The following is an 11,912-nucleotide window of genomic DNA, read 5'->3' as shown; positions in this document are numbered from 1 at the left end:
GAAAAACATGTTTACTGAAAAGACTGACATGGGTCAAGGAGGCAAAAAGATGAGTTCAAATGATCTTTATTGGCCTCTTAAGAGCCCTGCAGCTGATCAGGCCAAAGGCCCATCAAGTCCAGCATCCTGTAATCACAATGACCGATGAGTTGCCCCAAAGGGAAGCCCACAAGCAGATGTGGAGCAGAACCTTCTCTACATGTGATTTCCAAAACCCATCACACAGGGGCCTCCTACTTTCAGCAGAGGAGGGAGAACATATCCTTGAAGATAATAACCTTGGGTACCCTTTCGCCCTCCATAAAGGTAAAGGTCTAGGTTTGTCATCGTTTTTCTCCCAAGGAGCAGGCGTCTTTTAATTTCATGACCGCTGTCACCATCTGCAATGATCATGGAGCCCAAGAAAGTAAAATCTCTCACTGCCTCCATTTCTTCCCCTTCTATTTGCCAGGAGGTGATGGGACCAGTGGCCATGATGTTAGTTTTTTTGATGTTGAGCTTCAGATGATATTTTGCGCTCTCCTCTTTCACCCTCATTAAAAGGTTCGTTAATTCCTCCTCACTTTCTGCCATCAAGGTTGTGTCATCTGCATATCTGAGGTTATTGGTATTTCTTCCGGCAATCTTAATTCCGGCTTGGGATTCATCCAAACCAGCCTTTTGCATGATGAATTCTGCATATAAGTTAAACAAGCAGGGAGACAATATACAGCCTTGCCGTACTCCTTTCCCAATTTTGAACCAATCAGTTGTTCCATATCCAGTTCTAACTGTACCTTCTTGTCCCACATAGAGACATCACCTTGCCAACAAAGGTCCGTATAGTTAAAGCTATGGTTTTCCCAGTAGTGATGTATGGAAGTGAGAGCCGGACCATAAAGAAGGCTGATCACCGAAGAATTGATGCTTTTGAGTTATGGTGCTGGGGGAGACTCTTGAGAGTCCCATGGACTGCAAGTAGATCAAACCTATCCATTCTTAAGGAAATCAGCCCTGAGTGCTCACTGGAAGGACAGGTTGTGAAGCTGAGGCTCCAATACTTTGGCCACCTCATGAGAAGAGAAGATTCCTAGAAAAAGACCCTGATGTTGGGAAAGACTGAGGGCACAAGGATCAGTGGAAGACAGAGAATGAGATGGTTGGACAGTGTTCTCAAAGCTACCAGCATGAGTTTGACCGAACTGCGGGAGGCAGTGGAAGACAGGAGTGCCTGGCGTGCTCTGGTCCATGGGGTCACGAAGAGTCGAACACGACTAAACGACTAAACAACAACAAAGGTAAAGGTACCCCTGACCTTAGGTCCAGTCTCAGACAACTCTAGGGTTGTGCGCTCGTCTTGCTCTTTAGGCTGAGGGAGCCGGCGTTTGTCCGCAGACAGCTTCCGGGTCATGTGGCCAGCACGACTAAGCCGCTTCTGGTAAACCAGAGCAGCGCACAGAAATGCCATTTACCTTCCCTCTGGAGTGGTACCTATTATCTACTTGCACTTTTACGTGCTTTCGAACTGCTAGGTTGGCAGGAGCTGGAACTGAGCAACAGGAGCTCAACCCATTGCGGGGATTCGAACCACCAACCTTCTGATCTGCAAGCCCTAGGCTCTGTGATTTAGACCACAGCGCCCCCACGTCCCATTCCCCTCCGTAAATTTGTCTAAACTTCTGTTACTACACAATTGTAAACAGACCTACTCAGCGGATTACTAACTATCTCAATAAAGACCTGAGTGCATTCCAGCAACCCAATCTTGAATTCAAGGTTGTGCCCTTCCAATTGTGATGTGCCTGGTATAATGACAATTTAAGTAAGCCCAATGATTGCCATGGAAGCCATGAACTCTCAGCTGGGCTCAGTGGCAAACTCAGAATGACTATGTTCCTCCAAAACCATGCCAGAGACCACCTCTGCCAGCTCAGTCAGGGGAGTTCCTCCACCCACTTCAGTCATTTTGGTTGCCCCTTTGTGAACCAGGCGCTTGTGGGGTTGGAAGAGACCCAAAGGGTCATCTAATCCAACCCCCCAATCTTATTCCTTTCCACCACCCTTTCCCCAAATTCCAAGCTGCAGTCGCTACGTGTGACAAATAGTCTCCTGCACAGGGTAAAATTTGCACTTCCTGATATTTCTGATGGTGTATCCAAGCAAAAAGTTTTAAAACGAGCATTAGGGGAAAGTGTGCATTGAATGCATAGAGTCACGAAAAGAACACGCAAAAGTATAATATAGGTGCATGTACAGCTCTGTTCACCTCATCCTAAAAGGTTAATCATTAAGACGGTGGGAACAATGTCCCTCTGGAAGTCCAGAAATGGCTGGACTCCAACCCCCATCAGCCCCCCATGACCAAGGGTTAGGGACAAAGAGAGCTGGGGAGAGCTGAATATTCCCCTTTGCTGGAAAAACAAACAAACCCAAAACCTGTTATTTTTTTTCTTTTTCATGCTTAAATTCCTACCCAAAACACAGCGGGGGTTGGTTGGAACCACCACTCCCATCAACCTTTGCCAATCCTAAAGGAACCCCCCCCCCCCTTCCTCAAATCGGAAGCTTTTGGAGGGAAATTGAGCAACCCCCTTCCAGAGAGTAAGCTTGGGAACACAAGATCTCCAGGTTGGGTTTCTGTTCCAATGGGGCTCCACTTCCGGAAACGACGTCGCAACCAGCTGCTTTTTTAAAAATTCCCGCTTCCGGATCTCTCTTTTTCCCCACGGACGCAGCTGCTTCTGGATCCTCTCGCTGGAAGACCTTAGGTGAGTTCAAGAGAGGGGATTTTTTTTTTTTTTTTTTGTAAGCTCCTCCAGAGAAAAACAGAAATTGGAGGTGTGAGGGTTGTGTGTCTCTTCTGTAATAAAGCCACAGACGTAAATCTGCATATTTTGTAAATGTATATATTTATATTATATATATTTGGGGAGACTCCGTGCAACAACAGTGGCATGAGGGTCTTCTAACAGGCGATTCAAGGCTAGACCTATTTTTATTGCTTTTGCGCCAAAAGGGTGGATTCTAAAGCAAAGGGCGCACCTCGCAGAAGAATCCTGATCTCACTTGCAGGTTTCATTAGCCAGGCGTTTTGGTGTCCCAACTTTAACTAGCTTTTTTGGGCACGCGCACCGATTCCCCGGAAATTTCAACCACGTTGCAAAAAGCGAGGCAGAGATTTAAAGCCTCGGCGACTGGAGAAAACACGTGCGCTTGAAAGCTCCCATTGGGGAATAAATTCCCAGAGGCAAGTTCCTTTAACCAAGGCGCGCGCGCGTTGCAAGAGAAAATTGGGCATCGACACAGTCAAACGACCGTGCAAGGCGCCTCACTGCTTTTGTTTTAGAAGAAGCCCTGGTCGGAAAAGTAGATCCCACTCTCCGTTACGGATTCGGGTGCAAAATCCTTGCGTGGAGTTTTTTTTAATCCCTCTTCCTCACTTTTGCGGCGTGGTTGAAATGGCTGGAGAGGAGCAGGAGTTTAATAAATGTGGGTCCAAAGTGCCCCCTCACAAAACATTTAACAATTTTCTCAGCTTGGCTTAAGGGGAGTGCCCCCTCCCCCTTTGGCTTGGGAACCAGATTCCCAAATAGTTTAAGGCACAGTTGCCCATTGAAAACTGCTGGGGAATCTCCAGGAAACCGGAGAAGGGCATTGCAATCGCCTTTGACTGTGACTGCAGACAAATCTTTGTCACCACAAAGGTGGTGGCAGCGATGGTGATTGTCTATAATCAAAGGGGATTGCAACACACCTCCACGGTTTGCAGGAGCAAGGCCCTTTCTCAATTACAACACCACCCCACTGCTTTGATTAGGTTTGAAACCCTCACTTTTCCTGCATGGTTAAAATTTTCTGTTTCCAGAAGCGCTGTGTTTATTCCAAATGTGGAATCATAAACAGTGGTTACAGAGCAGGACTGTCACAAGTGTTTGCAATTCCCGAACCCCAGCATGGGTGCATCCCAAGGGCAAGGCAAAAATAAAAAATGGCTCCACCTACACCATATATTAAAAGCGTATGGATTGCCCCAAAGAATCCTGGGAGTTGTAGTTCAAGGGTCCAAGGACTGTAGCTCTGAGGGGTAAGCTAGGAAGGTAGTAAGCTGTCTCATATTGAGTCGAAGCATTGGTCCATGTAGGCTCAGTGTTGTCTAGAAGGCTTTGTCTCCAAAGTTTCAGGTGGGGAGCCTGTAAAAGCCATTAGGGACCTTCTGCATGCAGAGCTACAGCCCTTCCTCATGCAGTTCCCAGAATCCTTTGGGGGAAGCCCATGTGCTTTAATTGGCTAGGGTGGGTGTGACCGATGTCTCTCCTCTCCCAAGGAAAGAAGCAGCTGGGGGTGGGCATGAATAGAAGTGTGTAAATCTATGCACAGGAACCCATGGCCCTTGAGATGTTTCAGGACTCTCCAACTCCCATCAACCCCAGGCAATGAACCTGGATGATAAAGTGGAAGACGGGCTTTGGCAGGGCCACAGGTTCCCCATATCTGGTGTAGACTTAAATGGATCTCTCCACTTACCCGCATTTTGTTATAATAATAATAATTTATTATTTATACCCAGCCCATCTGGCTGAGTTTCCCCAGCCACTCTGGGCGGCTTCCGATCAAGCGTTAAAAACAATGCAGCATTAAATCTTAAAAACTTCCCTGAACAGGGCTGCCTTCAGATGTCTTGTAAAGAGAAGATAGCTGCTTATTCCCTTCACATCTGAAGGGAGGGCGTTCCACAGGGTGGGCGCCACTACTGAGAAGGCCCTCTGTCTGGTTCCCTGTAACCTCACTTCTCACAATGAGGGAACCGCCAGAAGACCCTCGGCGCTGGACCTCAGTGTCTGGGCTGAACGATGGGGGTGGAGACGTTACAATGCGGTTCAGATTTCATCTCAGACTGAAGATTTCCCCCACTCTTTTGATCCATCCTTCTTATGGATTTTATGATACTTATAAGGGGTTTTTAATTCTTTATTTACTTTCCTTTCATTTATATCCCATCTTGGTCCCCAAGGCGGCGTACATAGCCCCAGCCCCCAGTTAATTCTCACAACAACCCTGTGAGGTGGATTAGGCTGCCTGGCAGTCACTGACCCAACAGTCATGGCCAAGCAGGGATTTGAACCCTGGTCTCCAAGGACTGCAAGAGTTGGAAGGGCCCTCAAAAGGAACTCTGAGGAAAGATACAACCTTTGTGGCTTTTTAGGTGAGAAAAGGGGCAAGGGTGGAGAGACAGGATGGGGACAGATGAGGGAAGAGACCTCTCATAGAATTGGTACAGTTGCAAGGGACACCGAGGGTCATCTAGTCCAACCCGCTGCAGTGCAGGAATCCTGCCCACAGCCGTCCTTGGGTGTGTTAAAAGCCAAACCCACTGACCCATTTTGCCACCTGGGACCAGGGCCCAATTGGTTTAAACAAGCTTCTCTGGCCATTGCTTGCCCTTGGTTTTAATTACTTTTTGAAGGTTTTAAATAGTTGTTTTGGGGGCTGGGGAGGAGAGGTGATGGCCGCCAACTTGGTCACTGTTGAAAATTGGAAGTTGGGTCTTTGGCCTGATCCTGCCTGGTTCTTCTTATGTCCCTAAGCTGCTAGTCATCATGGCTTTCTTCTGTTCAGAGGCAGCCTTGCCACCAAACGCCAATTGCTTGGAATCTCAAGAGGAGAGAATTGCTGTCGCCCACAGTTCCTGCAACTGGTTGTCCCCCCTGGGCTAGAAGTCTCTTTTGGAGCCAAGCAGTTTCTATCTTAGTAAATAATGCTATGAACATTATTATTATTATTATGTAATTCAACAAAACATATTATCTTAAAACATATCATCCTTAATTTTTTCCCTCATTTTCCCCCCTCCCTCCCACAAACAACCCAGCCCCCACCCCTGACTTCCCTCAGTTCCAATCTCTGGTTTCTCTATAAATGCTATTCTATGCATGTTACAGAATTGTATAAATCCTTAATTTATCTAACTAATTATTATCAATAAGAAGTTTGTGAGTGTTTATTCAACACCTGCCAAAGAGTCCAATTCACTTTGTTGCGTCTTTAGGTACTGTGTAAAAGGTTCCCATTCCTCTTTAAAGTCACAGTTATCCTTGTCCCATAGTTTATATGTCAATTTAATGGTACAAACATTATTGAACAGGGCTCTCCATTCACTATATAACGAGCTGTCCTAAGCTTGAGAAAATAGAAAGTGTCCCCTCATATTGCACCACAGTGTGGTACGTTGGCTTGACAGCCACAGACAGAAAGTCTTTACAGAGGGTGGTGAGCCTGCTAGATGACATCGCAAGGGATCATTGCCTTAGAAGAAGAAGAAGAAGAAGAAGAAGAAGAAGAGTTTGGATTTGATATCCCGCCTTTCACTCCCCTTCAGGAGTCTCAAAGCGGCTAACATTCTCCTTTCCCTTCCTCCCCCACAACAAACACTCTGTGAGGTGAGTGGGGCTGAGAGACTTCAGAGAAGTGTGACTGGCCCAAGGTCACCCAGCAGCTACATGTGGAGGAGCGGAGATGCGAACCCGGTTCCCCAGATTACGTGACTACCGCTCTTAACCACAACACCACACTGGTAGGAGAGTGAGAAAAATTATCAGGGATGATTCACACCCCGGCCAGCACCTCTTTAATCTTCTACCCTCGGGCAGGAGATATAGAAGTATAATCAGCCGTACCAACAGGCTAAAAAACAGCTTCTATCCGTGGGCTGTTAGGCTGCTGAATGGAAAATAATACAGTGCAGCTGACATTCAGGGTTGGTGTGTTGTTCAACAAGCACACAGAGAGCAATGAGACTGAGTGTTTGTGGGTGGGGAGGAGGGAGGTTCAGTTAATTTCATTGTGCACAGGTTATACATTGACAATAAAGGTATTATTATTATTATTATTATTATTATTATTATTATTATTTATTATGTCCTGCTATCCAGTCTTGATCCCTTGCATTTCTTTTTGTTTCCCATAGTGCTGCACTGTTTGTCTGAGGCAAGCCATGGCGGATCAAAACCCCAGATTTTCCCACCCCGGGATGTGGCCAACTATGACCCGTGATATCATCCAGGTGCCAATAAGACTTCTTACTGTGGGGGTGGAGGGCTAAATGGGGTCCAGCGCTAATACTCTACCTTAACACATCTCTTCTTCACTGTTGCAGGTGTTACGGGAGGCGCGTGTGAGTTCCTTGCGTGATACCATGCGGAGTCCCTCAGCGTTTTCCAAAGATTGCTCACCCAGAAAAGTAAGCCCAGTTCAAAGCCCACTGTTGTCTTCAAGAAAAGACTTGATTTATAACCAAACAAACAAAACGGGATAAACACATATACAGTGGTACCTCGGGTTGCAAACGCTTTGGGTTACAAATGCTTCGGGTTACAGACTCTGCTAACCCAGAAGTAGTACCTCGGGTTAAGAACTTTACCTCAGGATGAGAACAGAAATCGCACGGCGGCAGCAGGAGGCCCCATTAGCTAAAGTGGTACCTCAGGTTAAGAACGGACCTTCAGAACGAATTAAGTACATAACCAGAGGTACCACTGTATAAACTATACAAGCCAGTATCTTTCTGATTTGTTGTTATCATAGAACTCGTTTCCAGAGACATTAGCTCTGATTCCTGCATTGCAGGGGGTTGGAGTAGATGACCATTGGGTTCCCTTCCAACTCTGCAGTTCTGCGATTCTCTTAAAATTGACCAAACAGTAGTAGGCCGTATTGCAGTGCCTGTTATATATGAAATGCATTGAGGAAATTATTCTCCTTGGAGTTGCAGCAAGCAGGCATTCCCAACGTAGTTGATGGGAAGAAGATGAAACCTGGCGATTTTCTTGTGACCCTCCCCATTTTCAGCAGAATTTGCTGTTCTTAAAGGCTCGTAAGCAGAGGAGGCTTTTCCTTTTTATATTTCCCCCCTCCCTTCCTCCACATGCCTCTCAAAAAAGTACCGTATTTTTTGCACCATAACACTCACTTTTTTCCTCCTAAAAAGTAAGGGGAAATGTCTGTGCGTGTTATGGAGGGAATGCCTACGGGTGGCATGCCTACGGATTTTCCTCCTCTAAAAACTACGTGCGTGTTATGGTCGGGTGCGTGTTATAGAGCGAAAAATACGGTAGTTTTATCAGGGCTTTGGAACTCAGTTCTGGCACCTCTCAGGTGGGCACTGTTGCCCTTCTAAGAGAAGGAGGGATGTTTTTGTGGCGAGTTCCAACACCTCTTTTTCTAGAAAAAAAAGTGCTGTTTTTTATCAGTCTCCTGCAATTTCTCCTCCTCTTCTCCTTTCCTACAAAACTCTCCTTTTATTTCGTCCCTCCTTCCTGGTCCATTCCCTTCTTCCTCTGGTAACGGCCGTCATCTCTTAGCCTCCTCCTCTCTATTCCCCATTTGATGCTGTTCTATAATATCGCCCTTTGCCCTCACTTTCTAGCTTCCAGCCCAGCCGAAGACGGGACTTAAGCGGTTTCATCCGGAGGAGGCCCAAGGGGAAGCCGAAGACAAAGAAGAGGAGCAAGACAACAGCTCAGAAGCTGCAGAGAGTGACGGTCTTGCTCGCTGGTCCCCTGGGTTGGGCCGAGGCCTGATGCCTCCCACAAAATCAATCAAACTCCTTCCGGGACAAGGCCCCTTTGCGCAAGAGGAAAGCCACCGACAGATTCTGGGGGGTGATGACATGGAGTGGGACTGGGAGACGTTTATAAGTAGCCACCAAGAAAGGCCGCAGAATGGTTATGAGGGGGGAAAGGAAGCCGACAGAGGGACGAAAACGGGAGAAGGGGTGGTGTCCGGCATCCAAACCCATGGAATTTTTTCCCTGGGGGATGTGACGTTTTGCCGCAGCAGGGCTGTACAGAAAGAGTCCCTGCCCTTATCGCAGTCCGAGGAAGAGGAAGGGGACCAGGCCGGGTTTTGGTGCAGACCATCTTGGCGTCAGTCCCGGGTCCCGGCCTTTTGGCGGTTTCCACCCTGGGGCCAGAGAGCTGGGGCGGTGCTGGACTTATCACAGCGCAATCCCCAAAGAGCTTCAGGGGCCCTGGACTTAACACAACGCAGATTGGGGGGCCAGGTGGCCCTGGGTTCATTGCAGTGCAAATCCGAGGGCCAGATAGGTGAGAGGGCCATGGACATATCGCGGCCCAGACCCCAGGACCCAATAGCTGGAGAAGCTCCTGCCTTTCCAGAGTACAGAGCCCAGGACCAACTCCTTGGAGGTCCTCTTGACTTATCAAGGCCCAGACCCCAGGGCCCAACAGCTGGAGAAGCTCCTGCCCTTCCAGAGTACAGACCCCAGGGCCAACTCCTTGGAGGTCCTCTTGACTTATCACAGCCCAGACCCCAGGACCCAACAGCTGGAGAAGCTCCTGCCTTTCCAGAGTACAGACCCCAGGGCCAACTCCTTGGAGGTCCTCTTGACTTATCACACCCCAGACCCCAGGGCCCAACAGCTGGAGAAGCTCCTGCCCTTCCAGAGTACAGACCCCAGGGCCAACTCCTTGGAGGTCCTCTTGACTTATCACAGCCCAGACCCCAAGACCCAACAGCTGGAGAAGCTCCTGCCCTTCCAGAGTACAGACCCCAGGGCCAACTCCTTGGAGGTCCTCTTGACTTATCAAGGCCCAGGCTCCAGGACCAGATAAATGGAGGCACACCTGACTTACAACAGGCAGCCTGGAATCTGTGTGTGTCCTTTGTAGGGTGCCATATACAAAGATGGTGCTATGTACTGCTGCCCCTACTGCTTATGCTGCAACTTCTACATCATCATCGCCGTATTTAAGATGTCATCCACATCTGATCCTGCCAGGCAGTCCCGATGTAGCAACATGATTTTCAGCCTTTATATTGGGGGGGTGGGGAGCGTGTTGCATTGTTGAAGCCCAAGTTTTAAAATTTAAGAAGAGGAATGGTGGGTTATTTTATTTAAAAAAAAACACTTTTATCAACCTCACCTGCCCTAAGCTAACCTCTAAATAACCAGAACTCTTTCAATGGGGGGAATATATGTATTTTTCCTCTGAAGTTCAGTAATCGGTACGAAGCTCAAGGACTAGTTTTACTTAAATTGCCTGCAATCAAGATATAGCTTGTCTCTCTTCTGCTGCTTGTTCCTTGTACATTTCATAGGTCCTAGAAGATTATGTGAATGATATATTTGTGCAAAGTTTAAAAGGCAAGGCCTTGAGATGTCCTAGTTGTTTTTAAAAGGTGGTTATGAATAAAGTTTATCCTAATAAACAGGCAGATTCATCAGTCCAGTTTACTTTTTTTAAAAAAATATATATTTATTTGGCTTTTCAAATTACACTTATCATTCCGGTTTACAATCCTCAGCATGCTGCAAGGCAATTTTCCCTGAATTGACACCAGCTCAAGCGTTTACAACAGTTGGTGGTGGTTTGTCTGGGGTACTGCCTTCACCCACACTTCATCTTCCTTAAATTGTTTGTTCTCCTCTCGTAAATGAGGCCTCTTACTTTCTTCCACCGGTTCCTTAACTTCACTGCCATCCAAAGAAGTTAATGCTTTAGACCAGGCCCTTTTGCGATGAATAAGGTTCATCATACTCCCATATGAAGAGCCAGTGTGGTGTAGTGGTTAAGAGCGGTAGTCTCGTAATCTGGGGAACCGGGTTCGCGTCTCCGCTCCTCCACCTGCAGCTGCTGGGTGACCTTGGGCCAGTCACACTTCTTTGAAGTCTCTCAGCCCCACTCACCTCACAGAGTGTTTGTTGTGGGGGAGGAAGGGAAAGGAGATTGTTAGCCGCTTTGAGACTCCTGAAGGGGAGTGAAAGGTGGGATATCAAATCCAAACTCTCATATCATGGCCCAGAATACTCATAATAATAATTTTATTATTTATACCCCACCCATCTGGCTGGGTTTCCCCAGGCACTCTGGGCAGCTTCCAGCAAAATATTAAAATACAATAGTCTGTCAAACATTAAAAGCTTCCAGATAGAGGGCTGCCTTCAGATGTCTTCTAAAAGTCAGACAGTTGTTTATTTCCTTGACATCTGGTGGGAGGGCATTCCACAGGGCTGGTGCCACTACCAAGAAGGCCCTCTGCCTGGTTCCCTGTAACTTCACTTCCTGCAGTGAGGTAATTACCACACAGCATAAATTAGGCAAAACACCTGGGTTGCTACATTCAGTTTTCTAGTAATTCCTGTAGGGCAATGGTTCCCTAGTACTCAATTATTGCAAACCCCCCGTTTTTCGAAAGCCAAGGACCACCCCCCCCCTCACTTTTCAAAATGTTAATATCTATGGTAGTTTTTGTTATGTGAATGGTGCCAAGGGCCTCCTGGCTGGGTTATACAAACCACCAACTGCTGCAAGGAGAGAACTGCTTCAGGCTTGCATGGATCAAAAGCCTCTGGTGGGGAGAATTTGGTCATTTGTGGCAATAAGGATGCGGGTGATACTGTGGGTTAAACCACAGAGCCTAGGACTTGCCGATCAGAAGGTCGGCGGTTCGAATCCCCGCGACGGGGTGAGCTCCTGTTGCTCAGTCCCTGCTCCTGCCAACCTGGCAGTTCAAAAGCACGTCAAAGTGCAAGTAGATAAATAGGTACCGCTCCGGCGGGAAGGTAAACAGTGTTTCTGTGTGCTGCTCTGGTTCGCCAGAAGCGGCTTAGTCATGCTGGCCACATGACCCGGAAGCTGTACCCCGGCTCCCTGAGCCAATAAAGCAAGATGAGCGCTGCAACCCCAGAGTCGGCCATGACTGGACCTAATGGCCAGGGGTCCCTTTACCTTTAAGGTGTTGTTCCTCTTTGGAGCACTATGTGAACACCATTTTTACAGCAAACACACACACCAAAAACCATAGATGCTGTAGTCTGTTACGATATAGAAGCAATGCAGCCGCGAGCTGGTAGCTTGAAAGCAAAACATAATGGGAATGTTGGGACTGTTCCGTGGGAAACAGAGGGACAGTCT

The 11,912-nt window shown here is 47.5% G+C and overlaps 1 protein-coding gene across 1 annotated transcript; it reads left to right on the top strand.

Moving 5' to 3' along the window:
• The first annotated feature begins 2,636 nt into the window (after nucleotides 1–2,636).
• LOC310701585 (uncharacterized protein) lies at nucleotides 2,637–10,173 on the top strand. The gene is made up of 4 exons (XM_083492711.1): nucleotides 2,637–2,747; nucleotides 6,944–7,039; nucleotides 7,133–7,216; nucleotides 8,402–10,173. Exons 2-4 carry the CDS (start codon nucleotides 6,971–6,973, stop codon nucleotides 9,746–9,748), a joined length of 1,500 nt encoding a protein of 499 aa, XP_083348837.1. The 5' UTR covers nucleotides 2,637–2,747; nucleotides 6,944–6,970; the 3' UTR covers nucleotides 9,749–10,173.
• Nucleotides 10,174–11,912: the final 1,739 nt, after the last annotated feature.

The sequence above is a fragment of the Podarcis liolepis genome (assembly GCF_965112155.1).
Source record: "Podarcis liolepis genome assembly, chromosome: 2".
In the NCBI taxonomy this organism is placed as follows: Eukaryota; Metazoa; Chordata; class Lepidosauria; order Squamata; family Lacertidae; genus Podarcis; species Podarcis liolepis.
Note: the sequence above shows the minus strand (reverse complement) of the source record. Positions and strands in the feature narration are given on the sequence as shown.

Bases quoted from the DNA above. Each gene is read 5' to 3' on its own strand.
- LOC310701585 (XM_083492711.1), top strand. From the start codon at position 6,971: ATGGCGGATCAAAACCCCAGATTTTCCCACCCCGGGATGTGGCCAACT. The intron at 7,040-7,132 runs GTGCCAATAAGA...TCACTGTTGCAG, and splicing joins TGACCCGTGATATCATCCAG to GTGTTACGGGAGGCGCGTGT. The intron at 7,217-8,401 runs GTAAGCCCAGTT...CTCACTTTCTAG, and splicing joins AAGATTGCTCACCCAGAAAA to CTTCCAGCCCAGCCGAAGAC.